A 27,287-nucleotide genomic window follows, 5' to 3' on the forward strand; every position below is an offset into this window, starting at 1 on the left:
GAAATGAATAAAGAAATATATTTTTTAAAAAGAAAGAGTACACGTTTGAAAAGCCCATACGTTTTCCTCCTTAGTATACCATATATAATTTAAAAAATCAAATATCTACTTCAGCCCTGTCAATGTGGCTCAGTGGTTGAGCTTGACCTATGAACCAAGAGGTTCCCAGTTCCCAGTTTCCAGCCAGGACACATGCCCAAGGTGTGTGCTCGATCCCAGTAAGGGGGTGTGTGGGAGGCAGCCAATCAATGTTTCTGTCTCTGTCCCTTGCCCTTTCACTCTCTAAAAAAATCAATAAACATCTTTTAAATTAAGTACCTACTTCAAGCTTTCCATATACATTTTTAATGATTAGAGTCAGAATTGCTGTTACTAGAGTTTGAAAAAGCCGATTAATAAAAATAAAATCCATGCTGAACTATCCTAAGTAGGATGTTTATCGTATTTTATTCACTGGAGTTTTTGAGAGTTCTAAATTATATGGTATGTAACCAGTGGCCTGCATGTAAAGACCTCAAGTCCAAGTTTGGAACAAGTATAGCCAAAGCATAAAGCAAAGAAAGCTATTTATGTTTAGTTTACTTGAGGCTCACACCCATGTCGCTTGTTTAATCAGCACCATGCTGTCAGCGAGACCACAATGACATGACCAAGCAGAACAAGAAGGTAAAGACTGTAGAACAACATGGTTATAGTAGAAATAGAGGACTTGAAAGGCTCCATGACTTGCCTTTGGTCACAGAACAAATTAGAGCACAGCTGTCAATTCTCCAGATTTCCAGTGTTGCATGTGGTCGTAAAGCTTTGTGTAAATACCTGAACATACAGCCATTCAATTTTTAGTTCATTAACTGTGTACCACAAATAAAGTTTTAATGTAATGAAACAGTTTAAATAACGTGTGACCTACACATGAGGATTTATCCCACTTAAGTAAGTAAACTACAGAATTATTTTGATATACAAATTTCAAACATTTGAATGTTTACTATGTTAGGCACTGTTCTAATAATCTGTATTAACTCATTTAATTCTCACAACAACCCCAGGTGTAGCGGTTTGCCAGGACTCAGTCTGATGTCCGAGGCTATGCCCTAACTATTGAGTGAATCTACTCTAGCTAAGTGGGTATGAAGCATATACACTAAAACTTAAAATCTGTCATGTTGATTGTTAAACTATACAAATGTAATTTAGTGCTATTTTCTGTATTTCCCTTCATTTCCTCATTATCTCTAACCAGTGTTTTTTTAAAAACCAGCACAAAGCCAAGTTTTCTTTATTAGAACATGTCTTTGTCTTTAAATACTCAGTAAGCCTGGCTGGTGTAGCTCAGTGGATTGAGCATCATCCCATGGACCAAGAGGTCCCAGGTTCGATTCCCAGTCAGGGCACATACCCAGGTTGCAGGCTCCATCTCCAATAGGGGATGTGCAGCAGGCAGCAGATGGATGTGCCTCTCTCATCAATGTTTCTCTCTCTCCTCCCTTCCTCTCTGAAATCAATAAAAATATTAAAAATACTCAGTAAGCATTACATGACCCAATTATGTAATATGTCTGAAGAAATTTTGCTCCTCTTTTCTAATTGGATTTGTTTCATTTGCATTGAAATCTGACTTAGGGGAGAAATTACTGTCCCTATGTGATAACCCACTTTAAATAATTTTTTAAACTTTATTATACTAAGAATTCCTTTATAAAACAACTACATTTCCATGCATTATAATGTTAAGGTATGCCCTGGCCAGGTAGCTCAGTTGGTTTAGAGTGTCGTCGAATACACCAAAGGTTGCGGGTTCGATCCCCAGTCAGGGCACATACAAGAATCAACCAATAAATGCATAAATATGTGGAACAACAAATTGATGTTTCTCTCTCTCTCTAAAATCAATCAATAAATAAAAAGTTTTAAAATAATAATGTGTCATTCCAGGAAACTAGAGAATAACAATTTTAAAAAGCTACTGTGAAGTTGAGGGGAAAATCAGTATGCATTATTTTATTGATATAAAAGAAAACTACAAATACTGTACAGTGAGGTGTGCTGTAGAACACTATACAGTTATAATAAACTATTACCAATTATTTATTACTCAAATGTAATATATACAAGCAATCACAAAATCAGAAAATAATGGGTAACAGCCAGTGCCTTAGGGATGATGTAACATCTATACTATTTTATTGAGCAGTTAAAGCACTTGCCATTATTTCCAAATATTCTTACTATTACTACTGATTTTTACATATACTAAATAACATTTCCCTCCAAAAAGTAGACTCTCCAGCTCTTGGCACTAACTCTTAAAGTCAAATAGACCTGAAAATATTGATAACCTTTTCAGTCTTTTATTGCTCCACCACAGGCATAAAGGCTCAGGAAGGGACTTGTGCATTCTAAAGAAAAGTATGCAACACCTTAAAATTTTAAATACTAAGTACTTGATACTCACAAGCAGATAACGTCAACTAAAATTTTTTTTTACTAGTTTTTCTTTCTTTTACAAGAGAATAATCATTGTATTAATATTATACTACAAAAGCATGTAGACTCCATAATTTAAAAAATTAAATGTCAGATATACAAGTAATGGCATTTTCTCCAATAATTCACAATTTTTACAATTTCTGCTATTTTGGAACAAAGGTTAAAATTCCCACGATTTAAGTATTATTAAGTATGAATTGAAACACTTAGCATCTCAAAGAATTATTAAGAATGACAGAACTTATAATTAACTATAAATCTTACAATTGGTGAGATAGCTCCCCTTTGTTATTTTATTTCTTAAGTAAACATTCTACTATGGTATGTTTTCAAGTGAATAGTTCTGGTTTGAAATATTAACTTTTTAAATTAACTGTTAAGTGCCTTGAGGTTGTAATAATTTTGTTAAATTATATGACCTTGTAATGTCTACCCAACTTACTTAAAGCATGTATGTACCTCACTACTACTCTTATAAAAGGTCATTTTAAGTTTATATTAAGATGAGTGGAGTTTAACCTGATTTTTGCAAAGGCTTTTATGAAAATCTTAATATGGGAACTTTGAGAACCTTGAAACTCAAAATCTGCTCTGTCGTATTTTAAGTATGGGCCAATTAAAATTCCTATTGAAAAATTAAGACAAATCTGGACTGATATTTTATAGTCATTAGAGGCCCGGTGCATGAACTTGGTGCACAGGTAGAGTCCCTAGGCCTGGCCAGCAATCAGGGCCGATTGGGGGCCTTCCTTCGTTCCACGCTGCCCCCTGGTGGTCAGCGCACGTCATAGCAAGCGGTCAAACTCCCAAGGGGACAATTTGCATATTAGCCTTTTATTATATAGGATTATACTGACCAAATCATGACAGAAGTTACAAGTTTATTTCATATCTAAAGACTAGTTATTAGTGAGGTCTATGTTTTTAAGAGAAATGTTTACTAACAGCCAGTATTACTAGGTAACTACATAAAATACTTTTATAAACTTTGCATTTGGTAGCTAATGTGATGTCAGTACAATTCTCAAAAACCTGTTATTAGTAGTATGAGTTGCTAGCAAGTGATCTTCCCTGAGGTAAGAGACCATATGCAAAAGTCTGCTCATTTCCAATGAAGTTAGATACTCAAAAATAATGGCAATAAGGACCTGTGGCTGGAAATCACAGATGCATTTCAGATTGCAAGCAGAAGGCTTAATTGTAAAACCAAACTAGAAAATTATCAGAAATTATACAGCAAATTTGCTAAATTTATCAGGTCATTATCCTGAAACACAGTGAAAGAGGGGGAAATGGATCTTATGCTTGCCCTTAGACTAGTTCCTGAGTAACCATTCCCTTGGAATTCATTATATTCTAGCTTTTATTTGGCAATTGTCTTGCTTTTCTTCAGTTTCAACCAGTTTCTCATTACCAGCATTCTAGACATACTCTATCTTCAATTCCACCTGAACTTTGGGTCATCAATTCAAATTTGGTATGATTAACTATAAAATGGATTAGTGAAGGAAAAAATTTTACTTTGACTTTCAGTGAAATACTGCAAACAGAATTTAGTTATAGTTTATGTTACATCTAGGGCTAAAAATATTAACTGATTTATGATCTCCAGCTTGGATTCAAAGTTGTGGTGATCACAAATAGTACTAAAAATAATCATTCTTTAGTCCTGCATTTTATTATAATAACCATATGGAAGGACAAACAATGATATTTAAGAATTTAAATTGTTCTAAAACTTCTTTGTAAAGATGATACCTGGGCTCACCTCTCAAAAATCATTAATTACCCCAACCAAATTTCAGCAGCTTTAAAATAATTTTAAGAAATCTAATCATTCTCAGAATCAAGCCTTTTATTCTTTATCATGCGAGAACCCAAACTATTATAATATTTATACCTAACTGATTTCTAAATAGCATTGCTGTGGCGAGAGAAATTAATGTGTTGTCAGAGATTAAACCCTTCGAAATGTTCACAGGTACATTCTAATTTGAATAAATAAAAGTATTTAATAGGGTGTTTGATATTTTTTACTTCATGCTATGAGAGTATATTTGTCAGTTATTAACTAAACATACTAAGCCACAGGTGAAGAAAATATTTGTTAAAGAAAAGGTGATTATATCATTTACCTGGAAGCAGTGCATTTTGCTTGTTAAAGTTTTCTTGTATTTAAATTAAAAAAAGGGAGGCATGTTTCAATGGCTGAAAAGGCCAAAATTATAGTGGTTAGTGATATTTGTAATTTTTAGTTTAATACACAGAAGTCGTCTATACTAAATGGGAAATATTAGTTGGCAGCTGCGGTTCTTTATGCAAATCTAGTGCACAATATAAAAATTCTACACTTTTCTGCTATTTAGATATAAAGACACTTCAAATTTAGAAAAATGGAGAAAAACTGTTTTTTTAAATGTGATAAACCCAAATATATATCTTGATCAGATATTACCTGCAAATGTCTAGATTCTCCATTCTTTCCTTATTCAAAATGGACTAGCTCATTTAGTAAGTAGATTCAGTCAGAGACACTTTCATAGAAAGAAAAACAAAACCTCCCTTATTTGGAAACACAAGTTAAAGTACTGTCTATATTCGTTATGAATCAACAGGTTGAGATTTTTAAACACCTGATAATATATTTCCTGGTGTACATTTTCTTAGAATGAGTACACAATTCTGTATCTGTTACATGTGTAAACAGCCAGCCAGGCTTTGCTCTAGATAAGAAATTGTATTAACAGACATTTTGTCTTTCATCCATTCTAATTCAACTTAATTTCAGTGAACAGAAGAAAAAGATGGATTGAAATGTACATTTCAGTATACAGGTTTGCAAAATAGGATAAAATAGTGGAATACCAATCTCAGGATAAACATTCTCTGTCTTTAAGGAATAAGCATGAAAGCTGCTTCTTGAGGAAACTGGCACTGACGATTTAATGAATACAAATGCCCAGTTGATCAGGGTATGATGCAGTAAAATTTACATCCAAATCCAAGTGAAGCCAACAAATAAAGAAAACTTTATGGATTCGAAAAAGAAAACAAAACAGTTTTGGTTCAAAGGGAGGGGAGGTGTTAAAGATACTTAGCATATATATAAGCTTACATACCACTGATCAAAATCGTAGAAAAATGTAACTCATTCATAAAGAAAAATTCTCATTTATAAATTGTGAATCTGACAAACTCTGAAAATTAGAGATTAACTACTGCTACAATAATTTTTACATTTTCTACTATACTTTGCAATCAACTTTTCTGCAAGATTAAAGAAAAAAAACAAATTTGGTGGTACTTGACTAGGCCAGGATTCAAAAAATAATGGTAACATATTATCCACAACAGAGCACACTATTGGCTGTGTTGACTAAAACAGCAACATTACTGAATCACATTTTTATCATTCTAGAACAGATATTTTCCCCATAACCTTGCTCAAATCAGCAAAATGTTTTATCATTACATTCTATTCTCAAGATATTTTCACCAAGAATACTATCTCTATGAATGTTTACATTCACAGAAATGTCAAGATCCTAATATCTAAAAAATCCTTTTTATGAATTTTAATATACAATTTAGTTCAGATAACCTTCAAATTTACATAAGTCTTTGACAGTCTAGTAAATATGTGGGATGGTTACATCAACAGTAGCAAATCTCATTCCCTCCCAGTCCTAGCCTTTTTAGAAATCTAACATGTTTAGCAAAAGAATTTTCATGTCTGAAACATTAAGACTTTCATGAAATTAAAATTACAAAGAACTTCCAAGGAACCACATATATGGAAAAAACTCATCTCAGCAGATCTAGTAACTAATTTGTAGGAATTCAGAGCCAGCCTGGGCAGCAGTATATTAAAAGCTATTGCCAATCACACACTTGCTATCATGCACTGAATAACAAGATATAATCTTTGAATTGTATACGTACAAGATATTTAATGACTAATCAAATTATGTGGCCCAGCCAACCAATATTACATATTCACAATAAACATTCTGCCTTTATTAGCCTCTAATTAAATCAAGAGTGATCCATTGGCTCAGTTGTGTTTGTCATATCAGCATCTTGACTATCCATCTCTTCAGGCTCATCCACGGAATTTCCCTTTTGTGCTTTTGACCTTGTGGCAAATGCTGCTCCCAGTGCCTCTGCCACACAGCTTTCAGTTGTTTCTGTATTCAAATTTTCAGTGCCACCAGTTAAAGAAAAAGATTCAGGTAAGCCAGTCTGAAGACTCCCAGACTTCACAGAACTCATAACTTCTCCTTTCCTTTGAGGAAGATCAGATGTTGACTGCTCTGTACTTTGATCCCTCAAGTGCTTGTCCATTGAAGCCTGAATAGAAGAAACCATTTCCTGCAATTTTTTTCGCTGGGCCTCAACCAATTCAGGATCCAGCTGCCTGCCGTCTCTCGTTGTAACTACTCCAGGAGCTAATCGAATAAGCTCACTGTTACTAGGAGTAGCTGTGAATATAGAAGGCTCTGTTTTAATGGAACTATTACTAAAGTCTGTCCCTGTGTTATGCTTCCTTACAACTGGAGTTTCCCTAGCTCGTGGATCAAGTTGTAGATTACTGGATGCAGTTCCTAGAGAATGCCCTTTTCCCTGAAAGGCAGTTACATTATGAAGTTGATCAGATTTCTTTTTCACTACTCCACCACTACCTAGTTTTAATAGCCCGTGAGAGGGACTTGATTCCCTACTTCTTGTAGTAGCCTCTGCTCGAACCTGACTTACAGCCTCTTTAACTAAGTCTTCAACATCAGGACCGATGGGAAAATGTCCTGCAGCATCCACACACAACTCCAGTCTATCTTCAGAAGCATTATAGACAAAGGTTTTGCCAGGTAGATGTGGAAAAGTACAATGCTTGCCATCAGCCATACCTAAAGAAGGGGAAAGATATTTAACATATTAAAACGTTACTTAAAAAGTACAAAAAGGACAATTTTAGGTGAAATAGTAAATTTTCAATACTTTACGGATTACAGCTTTCAAAACAAAATTAATTAGAAAATAAATTACTATTAATATAATTTAATACTACAAAAAAGAAATATCACCATAGACCTTAAAGTAGTATCTGGGGAGATGTTTAAAAGAATATATCATTTTTCTTGTGTTATTGCAATATTTGCTTTGTTGTAATGCCTGTAGTCCCTCCTTATCCACAGTTTTGCTTCCCACAGTTTGTTACTTGCAGTCAATCTACTTCCAAAAATATTAAATAGAAAATTCTAGAAATAAACAATTCATAAGTTTGAAATTGCAAAAAAAAAAAAAAAAAAGAATATATCATTTTTGCATTGTGTTTATATAAGAGAATGTCTTATTTTTAAAAGAGACTTGTCCATGTCCCCTCCCCCTGGCCAGACCCCACCCATGCACGAATTCATGCACCGGGCCTCTAAAATACACACACACACACACACACACACACACACACACACACACACTCGGAGTGGCCAGATTATTATGCGTTCAGAGACCATAATCTGGCCACTCAGTGTATAGTTTCTAGACTTTTTACATTATTTAAAAACTTAAAATATGTATTTAAAAAAATCAATGCAAATATTTTAAGTGTTGTAGTCCCTTTTAAGCATAATTATAACTTATAACAGAGGCCCAATGCACAAAGATTCATGCAAGAATGGGCCTTCCTTCCCCTGGCTGCTGGCACCGCCTTCGCTCCAGCCAGAGCCGCCTTTCCGCCTTCCCACGCTGCCCAGAGGCCCAGAGCGGCTGGGGCAGTGCAGAACGCCTGCATTGTCGCCATGGTGACAACACAAGCGTCCTGCCCCGCCCCCATCTGCTCAGTGCCTGCATATGCAAATTAACCCATCTTTGTTGGGTTAATTTGCACACTCACTCCTGATTGCCTGGTGGGCGTTGCGAAGGTACGGTCAATTTGCATCTTACTCTTTTATTAGTGTAGATAACAGTCCTTTGAATTTTAAGAATCAAGGTATATTAAAATTTTTATATCACATATCAACAATTCCATTACACATACAGACCAAAAGACATGTATACTAACATTTATAGCTACACTCTTCCTTACATCCCCAAACTATAAACTACCCAAAAATGCATCAGAACAATGGATGAATTATATTAAAACTAGTGCCCCGGTGCACACATTCATGCACATTGAAAGGAAATTAATTAGAAGGTGGCCAGCAAGGCGGGACTGGGTGAGATGGGCCAGATAAGCCCTGGAGCCAACCTCCACGGTCCCTCCCAGCCAGCCACACCTGGGGCGGCGCTGTTTCTAGAATGGTATCTGTGGAGTGAGCAGGTTCCTTCCAGCAGGTGGGGTCCCTCAGCCTGGCCTGTGGAGATCAGGCCGAAACCGGCTCTCCAACATCCCCCAAGGGGTCCTGGATTGCGAGTGGACAGTTCTTGAGTGACACACCCCATAATCGGGCTCCCTCCTCTCTGGTTCCGGGGTTCATCACCCAAGAACCGCTGCTGCCAAGTCACCACAGTTTGGCAGCTCCTGCATGAGTGTCTGCCTCCTGGTAATCAGTGTGTGTCATAGGTACCAGTTGGACAGTTGCTTAGCCATATATATATATTTATATATTTTTATATATTTATATATATAATCTTGAGTAGCCAGATTATTATGATCTCTGAATGCATAATAATCTGGCCACTCAGTGTACTGCATCTTAGTTATCTAATCACTAGGTGATGGTAATTTAGGTTGATTCCACTTCTATCTATATATATAAAAGCCAAGCGACCAACAACTGGTGGCTATGATGCACACTGCAGCGGCCAACTGGCCCAGTTAGGGGCGGGGCTGGCCAGCCAACCCCCCGCGGCCCATCCTCCCTGATCAGCCCCCCCGCCCCCCAATCACTGAAGTGTGCCCTTCAGTAATTCTAAGCAAGTAAACGCTCTCCAGCCTTCATAGACCAGGAATCTGAAAGACAAGTGATCAAGAGGAAAACTGCTCACAGTCTGGACCATTAGTCAGGTGTTCAGCACAACCACCATCTTCCTGCATTCTCTCTCCACTGCTTACTACCAAAGAGGGCAGCCACATCACACCACGGCCTCTCTTTAGAGGGGTTGTCAGCAGGGAACTAAACCGCATTATCTATCTAGGGAGAGGCTTAGAAACAGAAGCTGTAAGTGTCCCTGACAATAAAGCGCCTTTGAAGCTTCAACTCATCTGAAAGGCAACAGCAAACGTGTATACACCCTGCAAAGATCTTTGACACTAATAACTCCCCCTGGCTGGCCCAGCCCTGATCGGCTCTCTCCCACCCTGATTGGGGGCAAGCCAGCCGGACCCCACCCATGCACTAATTTGTGTACTGGGCCTCTAGTCTATATACACCGAGTGGCCAGATTATTATGATCTCTGAACGCATAATAATCTGGCCACTCAGTGTGTGTGTGTGTGTGTGTGTGTGTGTGTGTGTGTGTGTGTATGTATATATATATATATATATATATATATATATATATATATATATATATATATATATATATATTAGAGGCCCGGTGCATGAATTTGTGCATGGGTGGGTCTGGCCAGTCTGTCTGGCCAGGGGGAGGGGACATGGGTGGTTGGCCAGCCTGCCTGCTCGTCGAACTCCTGGTCGAGGGGACAATTTGCATATTTGCCTTTTATTATACAGGATATACACTGAGTGGCCAGATTATTATGCGTTCAGAGATCATAATAATCTGGCCACTCAGTGTATATAAAAGGCTAATATGCTGTGTCCCTGGGCCCATCTGACCAGTCACTATGATGCGCACTGACCACCAGGGGGTAGAAGCTGCCAAGGTGCAGTGACTTGGCAGCGGCAGTTCTCAGGTGACGTACCCCGAAACCAGAGAGGAGGGAGCTGGATTCCTCGCGGGGCGATGCGATCCACCTTTGGCCATGGATTATGTTGTTGCTGGGGCACTGTCAGCCCCGAATCTGGTTTATTGCACACTTGCATTTGTGTTCCACATCCTGTACAACTTTGCAGAGTGCCCTCTCACACTCCGGGACCCCTCGGGGGATGTTGGAGAGCCGGTTTCGGCCCAATCCCTGCAGGCCAGGCCAAGGGACCCCACCTGCCGGAGGTGCCCTGCCCACTCTTCAGACACCCTTTGAGCCATGCACCACCCAGGTGCAGCGGGCCTGGGAGGGACCACGGGAGGTTGGCTCCAGGGCGTGTCCGGCCCATCTCACCCAGTCCCACCCCGCTAGCCACCTTCTAATTAATTTCCTTGCACTGGGTCACTAGTTATGAATAATGCTATTATGAACATTTCTGTACAGGTTTTGTGTGGACATGTTTTCATTTCTCTTGGGTATACATCTAAGAGTGGAGTGCAACCCATCTATGCTGGGTTGTATAGTTTAGTCTGTTAAATCTTTCTAGGAACTGCCAAACTGTTTTCCCAAGCAGCTGCACCATTTTACATTCCCAGCAGTGTATGAGGATTCCAACTTATCTACATCCTTGCCCACACTTCTTATTATTTGACTTTTTAATGGTACTCATCCTAGTGAGTGTGATGTACTATCTCATTGTGGTTTTGATTTGCATTTCCCTGATGTTGAGCATCAGTTCACATGCTTATTGGCTTTTTATGTATTTTCTTTGGAGAAATGTCTATTCAGGTCTTTTGTCCATTTTTTTTGTTGCTGTTGTTAACCTCACCTGAGAATATTTTTTTCCATTGACTTTTTAAGAGAGAGTGGAAAGGAGTGAGAGAGGGGAGAGAGAGAGAAACATCGATGTGAGAAAGAGATATCAATCGGTTGCCTCCTGCACCCGCCCCAACTGGGGCCAGGGATCAAACCTGAAACCCAAGTATGTGCCCTTGACTGGGAATTGAACCCGAGACCCTTAGGTGCACAAGCCGATGCTCTATCCACAGAGCCACAATGGCCAAGGCTCCTTTGTCCATTTTTAATTGGGTTTTTGAGAGTTCTTTATGTTTTAGATACAAATCTATCATCAGATATATAATTTGCAAAAATGTTCTCCTATTCTGTGGGGTGCCTTTTCAGATTCTTTATTTTTTTTAAAATATGTTTTTATTGATTTGACAGAGAGGAAGGGAAAAGGACAAAGAGATAGAAACATCAATGAGCGAGAGAAACACTGATCAGTTGCCTCCTGCATGCCCCCTATTGGGGATTAAGCCCGAAACCTGGGCATATGCCCAGACCGGGAATCGAACCATCACTGTCAACCTCTTGGTGCATGGGACAACACTCAACCAACTGAGCCACACCAGCCAGGGCTCTTTTCACTTTCTTGGTGGTGTCCTTTGCAACACAAAAGTTGGCTTGTAATTTATCTACTTTTTTCTTTTTGTGCTTGTACTTTTGGTGTCATATCTAAGGTTTTGCCTAATTCAAAGTCAAAAAGTTGTATACCTATGTCTTCTAAGATTTTTCTAGTTTTAGATCTTATATTCAGATTTTAATAGAGTTTGAGTTACTTTTGTATTTGGTGTGAGGTGGGGTCAAACTTCATATTTTTCATGTGGACATAACACTTATCCTATTACCATTTGTTAAAAAAACAAACAAAAACTATTCCTTTCCCCATTATCATAATCAATCCTAATTAAATACTTATTTTAAAAATCATTAACTGGTATCAATATATTTCAGAAGGTAGAATAAAGTGAAAGAGGGAAAGTTAAAATAAAAGGATGCAAAAATGGGGGGGGGGTGTCAGAAATTTATAGCTTTAAATGCTTTTAATTTATAGCTTTAAAGTTATAGCTTTAATTGTGTTTTAAAAAACAAAACTTTATAATCAATAATCTAAGTTTCTACTAAAGAAGCTTGAAAGAAGAGTGCAAATTAAATGCAAAGTAAGCATAAAGAAGGATAAAATAAAGAGCAGAAGTCAATGAAACTGAAATCAGAAAAACGATAGAGAAAACCTATAAAACCAAAAGCTGTTTCTTTAAAAAGATCAATAAAACAAATTATAAACAGGACTGGTCAGCAAAACATGACAGGTACAAAACAAGAGAGGTACAATATCAGAAATGAAAGAGCTACAGACCTAACCAGACATTAAAAGTACAGTAAGGAAATATTATAAACATTATTATGCCAATAAAATTGATAACTTGGACAGATATCTTCAAAGACAAAACTAACAAAGCTTACTCAAGAAGAAAGGGATAACCTTATTAGGGATAACTCTATTAAGAAATTAAATTCAAAGTTGAAAATTATCCAACAGCCAAAACCGGTTTGGCTCAGTGGATAGAGCGTCGGTCTGCGGACTGGAAGGTCCCAGGTTTGATTCCGGTCAAGGGCATGTACATTGGTTGTGGGCACATCCCCCGGTGGGGGGTGTGCAGGAGGCAGCTGGTTGATGTCTCTCTCTCTCATCGATGTTTCTAGCTCTCTGTCCCTCTCCCTTCCTCTCTGTGAAAAATCAATAAAATATAAAAAAATAAAAAATTATCCAACAAATAAAACTCCAAGCACAATGGTTTCACTAGTAAATTCTACGCAACATTTAGGAAATAATATCAAAACTATTACAAAATCTACCAGGAAACAGAAGAGGAATGAACACTAACTCTATTTTATGAAAGCCAACACTATCCTGATTATACAGTCATTACAAGAAAGGTACATGCTATTATCCGTCATGAACATGAACACATGCAAAAACACTTAAAATATGAGCAATATGAATCCACCATGCAAAGTTGGTTCAATATTTTTTACAGTCCATTTTTAATTGGGTTTTTGAATAGCCACAGAGATGTAAAGTACAGCATAAAAAATAGAGTCAATAATAATGCAAAAACTATGTATGGTGTCAAGGGGGTACTAGACTTATCAGGGGGATCACTTCATAAGTTATATAAATCTAACTACTATGCTGTACACTTGAAACTAACATAATATTCAATGTCAACTCTAAAAGTAAAAAAAATAAAAATTAATAAAAGGTAAGCAAACAAAAATAGTGAGTCAATGCAATTCAACCCAACCAACAAACTAAAGATAAAAAACATAAGATCATTTCAATAGATGCAAGAAAAGAGACCTGATAAAATTCAGCATCCATTTACAATATAAACTTTCAGCAAACTAGAAATGGAAGGGAACGCACCCTCAACCTGATAAAGGACATTTCTGAAAACCTACAGAACAGAATGCTTTCCCCCTAAGATCAGCAACAAGGCAAGGATGTCCACTCTCACTACTCCTATTTAACACTGAACATATAGCCGCAGTGCCATAAGTCAAGAAAAAGAAATAAAAGGCATACAGATTGAAAAGGAAGAAATCAAACTATCTTTTATTTGCAAAGGATATAAACAATCCCAAAATATCTGACAAAAAGCTACTAGAACTAATATGTGAGTTTGGCAAGGCCACAGGATACAAAGTCAATGCATAAAAACCAATCTTATTTCTGTGCACTAGCAATGAACAATAGGAAATCTGAAGTTTTTAAAAAGCATATTTTGCCCTGGCCAGTTGGTTAGAGCATCATCTGATGAGCCAAGGTTTCAGGTTTGATCCACGGTCAGGGAACATACAAGAATCAACCAATGAATGCATAAATGAGTGGAACAACAAAAATCAATGTGTCCCTCTCTAAAATCAATTTAAAAAAATTTAAAAAGCATATTTTACAATAGCATCCCAAAACATGAAATATTTAGGTATGAATGAACAAAGGATGTGCAAAATTATATGCTGAAAATTACAAAATGTTGGTAAGAGGAATTAAAGAAGACTTAAGTAAATGGAGAAATATAACATTTTCATGAACCAGAATTGATGTTATCAAAATATCAATTGTCCTCACACATTCAACACAATCACAACAAAAATCCCAGCAGACATTTGACACAATCACAACAAAAATCCTAGCACACATTTTGTAGAAAGTGACAAGTTTCTAAAATTTATATAAATAAGCAAAAGCACCTAGAATACCCAAAAGAATTTTTAAGAAGATTCTAGAAATAGACCCTTTTTTACATGGTCAAATGATTTTTTACAAATAACCTTATTGACATACATTTTGCATATTATTCACCCTTCTCAAGGGTATAATTCATGGGCAATTTTTAAAAATGTATTGATTTCAGAGAGGAGGGGAGAAAGATAGAAACATCAATGATGAGAGACAATCATTGATTGGCTGCCCACTGGGGATTGAGCCTGCAACCTGGGCATGTGCCCTGACCAGGAATGGAACTGTGATTTCCTGGTTCATAGGTCAATGCTCAACCACTGAGCCACACCAGCCGGGCAATTTTTGATAAAGGTATCAAAGTAATTCAATGGATAAAGTGTAGCTTTTTCAACAAATGGTGCTGGAACAAGTGGACATCCATACATTAAAAAAAAAGTCCCTGGCCAGATGGCTCAATTGGTTGGAGCTTCCTCCAATATGCCAAAATGTTACAGGTTCGATTCCTGGTCAGGGTGTGTAGGGGAGGCAACCAGTTGATGTTTTTCTCTCTAAAACTCAATAAAAACATATCCTCAGGTGAAGATTTAAAAAATAAATTAAAAAGAAGAATCTTGACTCATACCTTGCAATATATAAAAAATCAACTTGAAATGCATCATAAATCTAAGTTACCTAAAAGTATAAAACTCGTAGATGAAAACATAGAAGCAAATTTTGGATTGGCAAAAATTTCTTGGATAGGACACAAAAAGTATAAATCCTAAAAGAAAAAAAATGTGGTGGCTCCGTGGATTGAGCATCATCCCATGGACCAAGAGGTCCCGGGTTCAATTCCCAGTCAGGGCACATGCCTGGGTTGCGGGCTAGATCCCCAGTAGGGGGTGTGCAGGAGGCAGCCAATCAATGATTCTCTCTCTATTTCTCTCTCCTTCTCCCTTCCTCTCTGAAATCAATAAAAAATATATTTTTTAAATGTTAAATTGGTTATCAAATTTAGAAAGCTGTACTCTTCGAAAGGGACTATTAAGAAAATAAACAGACAAGTTATAAATTGGGGGAAATTATTTGCAAAACACTTATCTAATAAATGAATATGTAAAGAACTCTCCAAACTCAATTTTTAAAAATCCAAACCAATTTTAAAATGGGGGGAAAAAAGATAGCAAATAAGCACATGAAAAGAGTCTCTCGGCATCATCAGTTTGTAGGAAAACGCAAATTAAAACCACTATGAAATAGTACTATAAACCTTTTACAATGGTTTAAAAACAAAAACTGGTACTATCAAGTACTGACAAAGACACAGAGTAACTAGAACTCCAGGAGTAACTAGAACTCTAATACAGTGGCTGGTAGGAATATAAAATGGTCCATCCACTTTGGAAAATGGTTTGGAAGTTTCTTATAAAGATAAGCATATATTTACCACATGATTCAGCAATCCAACTCCTAGGTATTTACCAAAGAGAAGTGAAAACATATGTCCACACAAATGTTTTTAGTGGCTATATTTATAGTAGCCAAAAAGTGTGATGATAAAACAACAAACCAACTGTCCTTCAATTGGTTATGAATTCTTTAAAATGTGATGAATACATACAATGGAATACTACTCAACAATCAAAAGGAATGACTACTAATATATACAATCAGACAGATGAATTGCAAAAGCATTAGGCTAAAACAGAAATTGGCAATTTTTTTCTGTCAAGGGGCAACCTGGTAATATTTTAGGTTTTGCAGACCATAAAGCCTCTGTCACAACTATTCAACTCTGTCACTGTTATGTGAAACAGTCACAGACAATATGTAAACATGAGTGTGGCTATGTTTCAATAAAACTTTATATACAACAGGCAGTGGGCCTAATATGGCCCACAGGCAATTTGCCAACCCCTGTGCTAAATTAAAGGAGCCAGAGACAAAAGGTTATACTATATAATTCCATTTATATGGTGATATGAAAAAGGCAAACATATAGACACAGAAATCAAATCAGTAATTGCCAGGATCTGGGAGGTAAGGACAAGGGATTAATTAGAAAGAGACATAAGGCAACTTTTTGAGATGATGGAAATATTCTCTATCTTGATTGTGGTAGTGGTTATATGACTATATGTTTATAAAAATTTATATATCTGTACACTTAAAAAGGGTGAATATTACTATGTATAAATTATGCTTTAATATTCTCATCTTAGAAAGAAAGGGAGAGAGGGAGAAAGCAAGCCATTCTTTGGTCCCCAATTCAAAAAGCCCAAGAAAAAAATTTTTTTTACGTAATCAAAACTCAAGGAAATTTAAACATGGATATTTGGTTATATTTTTTAAATGTGATAATGGTATTGCAGTTATTTTTTAAAAAAATAAAAATATATTGCCGAAACCGGTTTGGCTCAGTGTATAGAGCGTCGGTCTGCGGACTGGAAGGTCCCAGGTTCGATTCCGGTCAAGGGCATGTACATTGGTTGCGGGCACATCCCCCGGTGGGGGGTGTGCAGGAGGTGGCTGGTCGATGTCTCTCTTTCATCGATGTTTCTAGCTCTCTATCCCTCTCCCTTCCTCTCTGTGAAAAATCAATAAAATATATTTAAAATATATATATATATAAGAGTTATATGAAGTTCTTATACATGATATTATATTATGTGTGAAATTTATTTTTAACAGTCCAGTTGAGATGGGGGTAGAAATGTACTGATAATTGTTGAAGGTAGGTGGTGGGTAAATAGAGGCTCATTATACTATTATTCTTGCTACTTTTATATATGTTTGAACATTTCAACAACAACCAAGTTGAGGTGGGGGTGGGGTTAAGAATGAAAAAAAAGTGAGAAAGAGATAAAAATTATAAAATAGAGATTATGCACTTAATGTCTACCAAGGTCAAGTAGGTGAAGAAGTAAGATAAGCCAGAGTGATAAAGTCTGAGGCCAAAAGCATTCACATCAAAATTTTAAAAAGACAGGTGTGTTCCAAACACACACTGGCATCCTCTCTCTCAAAATCTTAAAACTATGAATATACAGTTATATACTCACACATGCCTTTATAAACAATGCACACACAATGTGAAAAGCAGTAAAATGTAAAATGAGCTGTGTCCTAAAATCCAGAAAGCACTAGGGTATGTATAATAATTATAGCCAAAACACAATACAATAACAAACTATATTAATCTGGTTCTGGGATAGTCACTAGCATTAAAACCAAACTGCTTCTGCCCAACTGGCATGGCTCACTGGTTGAGCGTTGCCCTATGAACCAGGAGGTCGCGGATCGATTCCGGTTGGGGCACATGCCCAGGTTGCGGGCTTGATCCCAGTATGGGGCGTGCAGGAGGCAGCTGATCAGTGATTCTCTCTCATCATTGATGTCTTTATCTCTCTCTCCCTCTCCCTTCCTCTCTGAAATCAATAAAAATATATATTTTTAAAAAAACAACTACTTCTAATTTCATAATTTGTCTTTAGTTAAGAATCATATACATTATTTAAATGAGAAAATAGGAGCAAGAAAGTGATAGGATATTTTTAGTAACATTATAGCAGAAAACACAGCTGAGCATATCAGGATAATCCATTTTAATTAGGCAGGTTGCTAAAGAATACATATCTAAAATTAACATTAGAAATAGTTTTAGAATACTATCTGAACTTCCTTAATCTTCTAACAACTTGAGTAAAGATATTGTCTAAAAATAAAATCAGAATTTTACTATACCCATGGTTTTCTTCATAATATTGTAGAATATGCCACCCTTTTGGAACATGTGAGGAAGCCCCTTTGCATAAGACCATACATCTTCTCCTGTAAGATAAAAACAGATACAGTATTAGCAACAAACAAAAGTGTTCAATCCAGGGTTGTTTTATATGGATTAGCCACTAACAGAGATTGCAAGGCAGCCTGGTATAACATAAAGGGAGATGAGATAATATGGAATGATGAGGCTATAACATACTAGGAAATGCATGACCCACCTAAAGATGGCAGCCACTGCCAAGTACTGTCATGGAAAAGTGTAGACCCAATGTTTCAAGACAAAAATGGCTTTTCATAAGAAGCCAGAAATCTGGGCTTTTTAAATGTGAATTTTTTAAAAATATGTTTTTATTGATTCAGAGAGAGGAAGGGAGAGGGAGAGAGAGCTAGAAACAAGGATGAAAGAGAAACATCAATCAGCTGCCTCCTGCACACCCCCTACTGGGGATTGATCCCGAAACCAGGCATATGCCCTGACCAAGAATTGAACCAGTGACCTCCTGGTACACAGGAGGACGCCCAACCAACCGAGCCACAATGACCAGGCAATTCTCTCAATTTTTAAATGTAGGAGCTAATTCAAAAATGTCTTCACAATTACACAACTCAATACGAGGCATATTAAACAAAATAGATATGAAAACTCAATACAGCTAAAAGGATACTAATTTATAAAAAAAAATAATATAAAATTGTATTGTCTATATTTATGTTAAAGCCAAATAAAAACAATGGAAGGGGCTAGGGAGAAAAGTCAGTAAGTAGGCTAAAGATAAGTAATTAATGTTTTGGCTAGATCCCCAGGGGCCATGCAGGAAGCAGCAGATCAAGGATTCTCCTATCATTGATGTTTCTATCCCTTTCTCCCTCTCCCTTCCTCTATCTGAAATCAATAAAAACATAATTTTTTAAAAAAATGGAAGGAACATAAAGTTACTTTTGGCTTGTAGAATGTGGTTGTTTTGTTTCTTTATACTTTCATTGTTTTCTAATCTGATAATGTACAGTACTACTTTCATAATCAGTACTTTTAAAATTTACTTTATACATACTTGAATTCCTTAAATTAAAAAAATAATATCTTGTAATTGAAAAAATATAGAAGAAAATAAAAGGTATCAAAGTAACTGAGTATAGCCCAGCTGATGTTGCTCAGTGGTTGAGTGTCAACCCATGAACCAGGAGGTCATGGTTCGATTCCCGGTCAGGGTACATGCCCGGGTTGTAGGCTTGATCCCCAGTAGGGGATGTGCAGAAGGCAGCCTATCAATGATTCTCATCACTGATGTTTCTCTCTCTCTCTCTCTCTCTCTCTCTCTCTCTCTCTCTCTCTCTCTCTCTGAAATCAATAAGAAAAATAATTTTTTTAAAGTAACAGTACAGAAAGGAACAAAATCAACGTCTAACTTAATCTTCAGAGCATGACATTATAAAATCATCATTTATTATAACATCCACATTCATCTTAAGATACATCTATATGCGTTATTTTCTTTTTAATGTTTTTATTGATTTGAGAGAGAGGAAGGAAGAGTGAGAGAAAGAGAGGAGGGAAGAGGGATAGAGAAACTTCAATGAAAGAGAAACATCGATTGGCTGTCTCCTGCAGGCCACCCCCTGGGGATCGAGCCACAAACTGGACATGTGCCCTGGCCCAGAATCGTACTGTGACCTCCTGTTTCATAGGTTGACGCTCAACCACTGAGCCACACTGGCCGGGCAAGCATTATTTTTAAATCAATTTTATAACTGCTCTATTAGATATATGCTATATATAAATCAATTAGAGGGATAATCAGAGGGCATGTAAAGAATAATATACACTGAGTGGCCAGATTATTATGATCTCTGAACGCATAATAATCTGGCCACTCAGAGTGTGTGTGTGTGTGTGTGTGTGTGTGTGTGTATCCCGGTGCATGAATTCATGCATGGGTGGGGTCCGGCCAGTCTGGCCATGGGGAGGGGACATGGGCAGTTGGCCGGCCTGCCTGCTAGTCGAACTCCTGGTCGAGGGGACAATTTGCATATTAGCCTTTTATTATATAGGATATACAGTGAGTGGCCAATTATGCGTTCAGAGATCATAATAATCTGGCCACTCAGTGAATATTAACTACTATCTAGATTTTAAACTGTCCTTTATCCAATATTTAAAGAAAAAATATCAAGATGTAATAATGATGTTTAGACCCAATGTCATCTAAAAACACAAATGTTTGAACCCCAGGTGTAATTCTGGAAAATCTTAATTAAGGCAATTATAACATCAATAGGCACTATTAAATTACAAAATACTGTACACTTTAAATTCTCTTCTCTCTCCCTTTTTCTCTAAGCATGTCTTTGAGCGAGGATTAAAAAAAAAACAAAAACCTGTATTAAAAATGCATACAGTTTTTTTCAGGAAGATAGAAAGTACACAAAAATCAAACAAGTTTCTCAACTCCTAAAAGGTCGCTCAACTTTGTAGTGAATGGGGTAAATATCACAAGTAGCTTAACTCCATTAAAGCAACTCGAACAAATTGTTTTTCACACACCTGTTTTTATCTTTTGAAAAAGAAAATTAAGTAGAAACTCAGTAGAATACAATATTGAGAAAAAATTAATTAACCTAGTTTTTATGATGGATGCTGTACCATCTATCATCTCTACCACAAAAGAAAATCCACAAGGAAACAATAACCAGAGTTAAGTGTCACTCCACTACTACCTAAATAATAAAGATTACAGTCTGCAAAAATTGTTCAATAACTTCCAAGTGGTCTGGATAAAGCAGATGTGAAATAATTACAGGTAAAATATTATTTCATTTTAAAACTACCATCATAAGATTAAAGTGACTAGTTCCATGAATCATTTATACTGAGCAAAAGACTCATGTACTTACTTAATGTCTTATTGATATACAGAAATAGATATAAACTCTATTTAATAAATATCCTACTTAAAAATAATGTAAGGAAAAGCACATGTTCCTGACTATTAAGCATTCAGCCTATTTAATGAAGATATAAAAGCTATATGATGAAAACTAAAGCTATGAAAGTATGGGATGCCCTCATCTGGGATCCTGCAGGTAAGTTTATGGAAAGCAAGGACTGTGTCTCATTAATTTTGTACCTCTAGCAGTTTCTAACTCACAGCAGACATTCATTCTGCTGAAATAATCTGCATTAATTCTTTCAGCATTTTCTTAGCACCTAATAAGTGTCAGGCCCTATACTTGGTGATAGGGTTTTCATTGGTGAATAAAACAGGCTACTATCTTTTTTATGGAATTTATAATACAGTGGGGGAGGCAAATGAATAAGTAAGCCAACAAATGAGATAATGAAAACTTGTAATAGGTGCTACGAGAGAAATGAAAAGGATAGAATAATAGAGGGTACCTATTTAGAGTGGTAAATAAAAGTCTCTCAAACCCTTATATAAGGTGATCAGAAGGAGAAAGCCTCTCTTAAGGTGATATTTAAATCTAAACCTAAATGAGAAAGAGCCAGGCATTTGAACAGCATAAAGCTTGATGAGTTATTTTCTAAAGCAAAACAGCAGCTTAGTTCACATTTGGTAATTCACAAAATAATTTCTGCACTTTGAAACTTGCAATTTTCTAAATAAGCTCTGTCACTTTCCATTTTCCAGCCCACTCCAATCCAAACAGCAATAGTTTCCTGGCACTCTTTACATAAGGTTGTGTGTATATAACTATCCCCAAGTTGATATTCTTACAAACACACCACTTTTTATTAAGAGTATCTTCTATATAATTCAAATACAGTTATAAGAGAAGTAGAGGTAGAAAACTAATATTTATGGAGGGACTATTATAGGCCAGACACTGTCTTAGTATTTTAAAGCAGAAAGTCTTTCAAGTGTTACCACTATAAAATCAGCAAAACACTCTTTTTATATTCAAATTTTGTGTTTAGAGTAGAAGGAGAAGATTTAAAGAAATTTGTGATTTGTAAGGAAAGCAACATAAATACTGGAAGTGAAAAGGAAGGGATCATAAAAGGAAGACATTATCTTGGTGAACTCATGGCAGCCCATAGTCTATTACTCAGATATTCAGGTTCAGAAACCTCAAACCAAAATAAAAAAAAGTGACTAATTATAAACCAGAATTATATCGTACTAATTTTTGTTTCAAAATATATTATCTTATTGACCAGACTTTTAGACTACTGATCACAATCTCATCCACACCACATAATCCTCATTTGCACTTTCAACTGTACATCAACATTTATATCAGAAAGCTAAATCAGTGATCAGAACTGATACTTGATGAATATGAAATCAGTAAAGGGATATCAGATCTTTCAGCCAGGCCATGGTAAGGACTAACCACATATTTCTGCCCCTAAATAGAGATTACCTTCCTAGTTACCAGAATTTTCATGAACCACAGGTTATTTATCTTTTCCTTTTGTGCAGCAGTGTATAAGCAGTGCCAAATTCTGCTTTTCAAATCTTTTTCAATGTTCAGTGCTGACCATCCATTCCATTTCTGCTGGCACCGCCTTTGTTGAGATATGTTAATGTCATGTATTTAATTCAATCAAAAACATTTCAGGGTACCCGTTATCTGCTGGGCACTATACTAGGTGCTGAGCATCCAAGGTTAGTTATGATCTGAACCACATCCTCAAAAATTCATCTTCTATTGAGGAAAGCTTCCTCTTTTCTGTTTTTGATCTAGGAGATTGCTTTTTGTTTTTAAGTGCCTTCTGCAAATATCTAATTTTATCCATTTTGATGTTAAAATGTTATTTAATTTTCAGAGTTCTGGGAGTAATAAATTTACTCTGTATACTAACTACAAGGGGTATTTTGTATCGAGGAGGCAACTTAAGTACTGGGAAGTTAAGCAGCTTACTTGAAATCACAAAGTTAATAAGTAGTGGAGATGAGATTAAAATTCTAGATCTTTCTGACTCCAAAGATCACACAATATTTCCTCTATTCCATGCAGTCTCTAAGAAACTAAAAACTCTAAGACAGAAATATATAAAATGCCTACATTTCTTGACATATCCCCCAATTCAATGACTATGTCTGCCAAAATAAAATCAGCAATATCAAATTATAAATTTGTACAGGGTTTTGAGATCTATTAACTACTAGGCGCCCCCAATTTAACAAGCCAAGAATAAATAATCTTCATTTTGAAAGGTCAAGGTCCAATTCACTGATATTTAGCATTCTTGGAAACTGATTCAAATCATAGATCACTTTTCTAGGTGAAAGTTCTAATCTCAGCAAAAATAAGGCTCTTCTAATATGTAAGAGATCTAAATTTTACTTCTACGGTAAGCCTCATTATCATCTACATCTGTTCTTCATGTTTCTTATGAGTTACAATAGTTCATTACAATTATGGCAGCCACTGAGTAAGGAAATTACTTGAACACTAATCCTAATGTACAAATAAAAAAAATGTGATGAACTGGGGAAGGGAGAACAGGAAATGGAGGAGAGACACTATCAGGTGGGAGGGTGGTGTGAATAACACCACCAGAAACTGCAATTCATCAAACAGGAAGTCCTGAAATCACATGACATGCAGGAAAACAAAATTTAAAAATAAATGAAAAGGGGAAAGAAAGGTGGGCAAGTTCAATAGAACCGAGAGGGGGAAATGAAAAAGGCTTTAAATGGATACATTACAAGACTATTTAAAAGAATAATAAGTTATTGGGGTGGTGAACACAATACAATATAGAGATGAATTATAGAATTGAATTATAGAAATGAATTATAAAATGAATTATAAAACCTATATAATTTTATTAACTAATATCACCCCAATTAAGTCAATAAAATTTTTTTAAATTAAAAAATATATATATTTAAATAATCTGGTGATAGTTAAGGGACTATTTTCACTTTAATTATGTTCTCCTAATATTTACTCAACAGAGAATCACACAAATATCTAGCCATTAACTGTCAAAAAGATTAAAAATAATTTTCTTCTAAAATAGTTATGACCCCAGATTTTCTTTTTACAGAAAGAGAAAAAAGTGTATTATATTCACCATTAAAAAATACTATCTGAGTTAAATTCATCTTACCCATTAACGTTGCTAAAAGACACAAGGAGTACATTTCTTTGTCAGCTTGCTCCTGAAGTTCCTTAGATGACAGTTTAGCAGTAGCAGCAATCTCTTCTTGTTTCACGGTGTGAGCAGAGTGTGCTGCAGAAGACTGACCACCTTCTGCTTTACTTTTTAGAATTTCTATTGTAATTCTGTCTCCATGCTGTAAAGGAACTGGATCTTTTTCCATTCCTGCCTGGGGTGGCATTAACTCTTTAGGAGGAAAACCATATCGAATACACTGTAAATATGGAGGAATGTTGAATTCTCTGGCTATGCTTTCCTGAAGTTCAAAAAAGGTTGTTGAAGACTTAAGTGTAACCATGGACTGTCGTCCATCATTAGTTGTTATTCGGATTTTCTTCTCTTTAGAAGTTGTTGGTGAATAGGGAGATTTGGTAGGGGTAGCAGGTGCAGAGGATGGACCATCCCGAACGGCACTGGGAGAAACAGTCCTGGGCTGCCCTTTTTGTTCTTGTTTTAACTTCTCTGTTTTCCGTTTCTGCATTACAGAAGCCTGTTCCGTAATAGTCTGTTGAATAGTTCTTTCCGTTTTACTCATGTTTAACTCCTCCTTGTGCAAAGTTTTTGTTTTCTGTCCAGTAAGAATAATTTTAGTTGGGAGCTGAGACTCTGACTCTTGTCCTTGTGCATCTTCAGCTCTTTGGGCATGAGCACCATCTATATTTACAGGAGTATAATCATCAGGATTCTTTTTGGCAGTCTGATGCAAGATAGTGTGGACAACTTTCTGAACTAAGATTTCACTCCCAAATTCACCAGGAAAGTGCTTGGTAACAAGTTTCATTGCAACATCATAAACATTACTATTCAAAGATGAATCACTTTCATACTGGAACCAATATACTGTTTCTCTGACCACTCTGCCACCCCATTCCAAAGTAATAGGAAAAGCTTCTGGTAGATTGTCATACTCTTTACCATCCCAAAAATGTTTGAATCCACAACCACACTTGCCACCAGTGGATCTCGAATTAGTTCTGTCCCCATCCAAATACACAATAGACCCATCTCCTCTGACCCTTCGCACGGATGTTCCATGACACCAATTACAAGCTGTTAGGCTACTCAGTCCATAGTCTGGTACCAGAACATCTTTCACTGAATCATATGAGCAAACCACACTGTTCAAGGGAAAACTATAATTTTTGTCAGGCCTCAGCTGTCCATGAGTACTTTTTGCCAGGTTGTACAGTTTCCCTCCTGGAACCAACCACTCTGAAGGAATATGAAGTTCAGAAAGGGCACCACAGAGCAAACATTTGTGAAGGCGATTATCCATTACTGCTCTTTTAGCAGCTGCTGTAACTTCTTCAGGCTGAACTCCTATCACCCCAGTCCTCCTGTAGAAATATTGATGAACATCAGCAACCAAACTGGGGTGGATACCATGTTTGTCCATAAAGACTTCTTCCATAGCAGCAACAAGCCTAAGTAAGTATTTATCCTGCAGACTTCTGTCTCCTCCAATAACACAGCCACCATCCTCCTCAAGTTTGATGTACTTTTTAATAAGGTCCTGAGGCACACCCCATGCTTTAGGAAGCAAATTCATAGGCAATTTGGGCAAAGCAGCCCCTTTTATGCCTACCAAGGGAATATAATGGTTTCTACCAGAGCTACTCCATGCAATACAAATTGGTTTGTTCAAATGACCATCTCTCCCAGTGCACTTCTCTGCAGGGATGAGCCCAGGCAGAAAGGTGGCTGAATAATCACCAGAGCTTCTCATGCCACTGAGAGAATCTAATAGAATAATAGGGCGATGTAACACATTGGCAAGACCAAATATGTGGATATTCCTCAGGCCCAAAGGAACACCCTCAGGAGGTACAAACAAAGGGTCACACTCATTGATAATGTCTTCCCACTCAGCAGCATCAATGAAGTCATGGAACAGGGCTTGGTATCTGGGCAGGTGCTGTTGAAAGTGCTGTTTCAGATTCTCTCTCAGGGCATGCCAGAAGAGCTCCCGGCCCACTAGAGCCCGGGACACAGCATGCACCAGGCAGTGTCCATCCCCATCCACATGCACTGGAATGAGGCATTCCTGACTTTTATTGGCCCGCTTGATGTCCTCAAGGGTGTCATGCAAATATAGGAGGCTTCCGGAGCGGTCCTTGCCATAGCCCACCGTGTTAACATGCTCTGGTTCGATGAGGAAGGCGCGGTCACCCAGTAAAGCGCAATCGAACAGTTCGCCCTGGTTCATGTCCCGGAGAAGCTTAGCCCGGCCTGTCTGTTTATCCATTCCATAGCGAGCTAAAATGGGCGACAACAATTTGCAGTGGTAGTTGGAAAGGCCCATCACCTTTACCAGTTCCGTGGTCTTCTTGGGTGCCCCTGTAACCCCCAGCAGCGCGTTCCGCAGCAGGTTGTGTAGCACTACGTCCGGGTCGGTCACCTCCTCCACCCCCAGCAGCTGTTGTTGCTCGTGCCGCTGTCCGCACTCGGTACACTCGATGCTGACAGAACCGGAGGCCGGGAAGAACAGACGCGCCTGGCACTTCGGATCTGGGCAGCTCCCGGAGAGGATTCTCCGGTCTCTCCGCTTCGAGAGCATCCCCGGAGCAGCCGCCGCCGCCGACAGGGACGACGGGGTGTGCGGTGCCTCAGGGGGAGGAGGTGGCGGCGGCAGCGGAGGCGGCGGCGGCGGCTGAGACATAGCTCTCGGCTCTCGAGTCTCGTTCCGCGTCCCAAGCGACCCTCAAAGGCTCATAGCCCAGACCCCCACCGGCCCAACTCGGTCTAGTCCGGGCCCAGGGCGAATCGCTTTCGTTTTCCTACCAGCTCCTCCTCCTCCTAGGCGAAGGCGGAAGCGGCGGACGTTGTTTCTCTTCTTACTTCTCCTCTGCCGGAGCCGTTGCCCCGAACGTAACGGCCACCACCCTATCCCGCACTCACACTCACTCACTCACTCTCGCTCTCTCTCCTCAGACACACAGACA

General features: G+C 37.5%; 1 protein-coding gene across 1 annotated transcript; it reads right to left on the bottom strand.

The window, feature by feature from the left end:
* Nucleotides 1-27,280, bottom strand: VCPIP1 (valosin containing protein interacting protein 1). Its single transcript, XM_079796358.1, has 3 exons — nucleotides 24,295-27,280; nucleotides 18,171-18,257; nucleotides 1-7,394 (listed from the first exon to the last, which is right to left on the bottom strand). The coding sequence occupies exons 1-3, from the start codon at nucleotides 27,002-27,004 to the stop codon at nucleotides 6,526-6,528; spliced, it is 3,666 nt and encodes a 1,221-aa protein (XP_079652484.1). The 5' UTR covers nucleotides 27,005-27,280; the 3' UTR covers nucleotides 1-6,525.
* Nucleotides 27,281-27,287: the final 7 nt, after the last annotated feature.

The sequence above is a fragment of the Cnephaeus nilssonii genome (assembly GCF_951640355.1).
Source record: "Cnephaeus nilssonii genome assembly, chromosome: 18".
In the NCBI taxonomy this organism is placed as follows: domain Eukaryota; kingdom Metazoa; phylum Chordata; class Mammalia; order Chiroptera; family Vespertilionidae; genus Cnephaeus; species Cnephaeus nilssonii.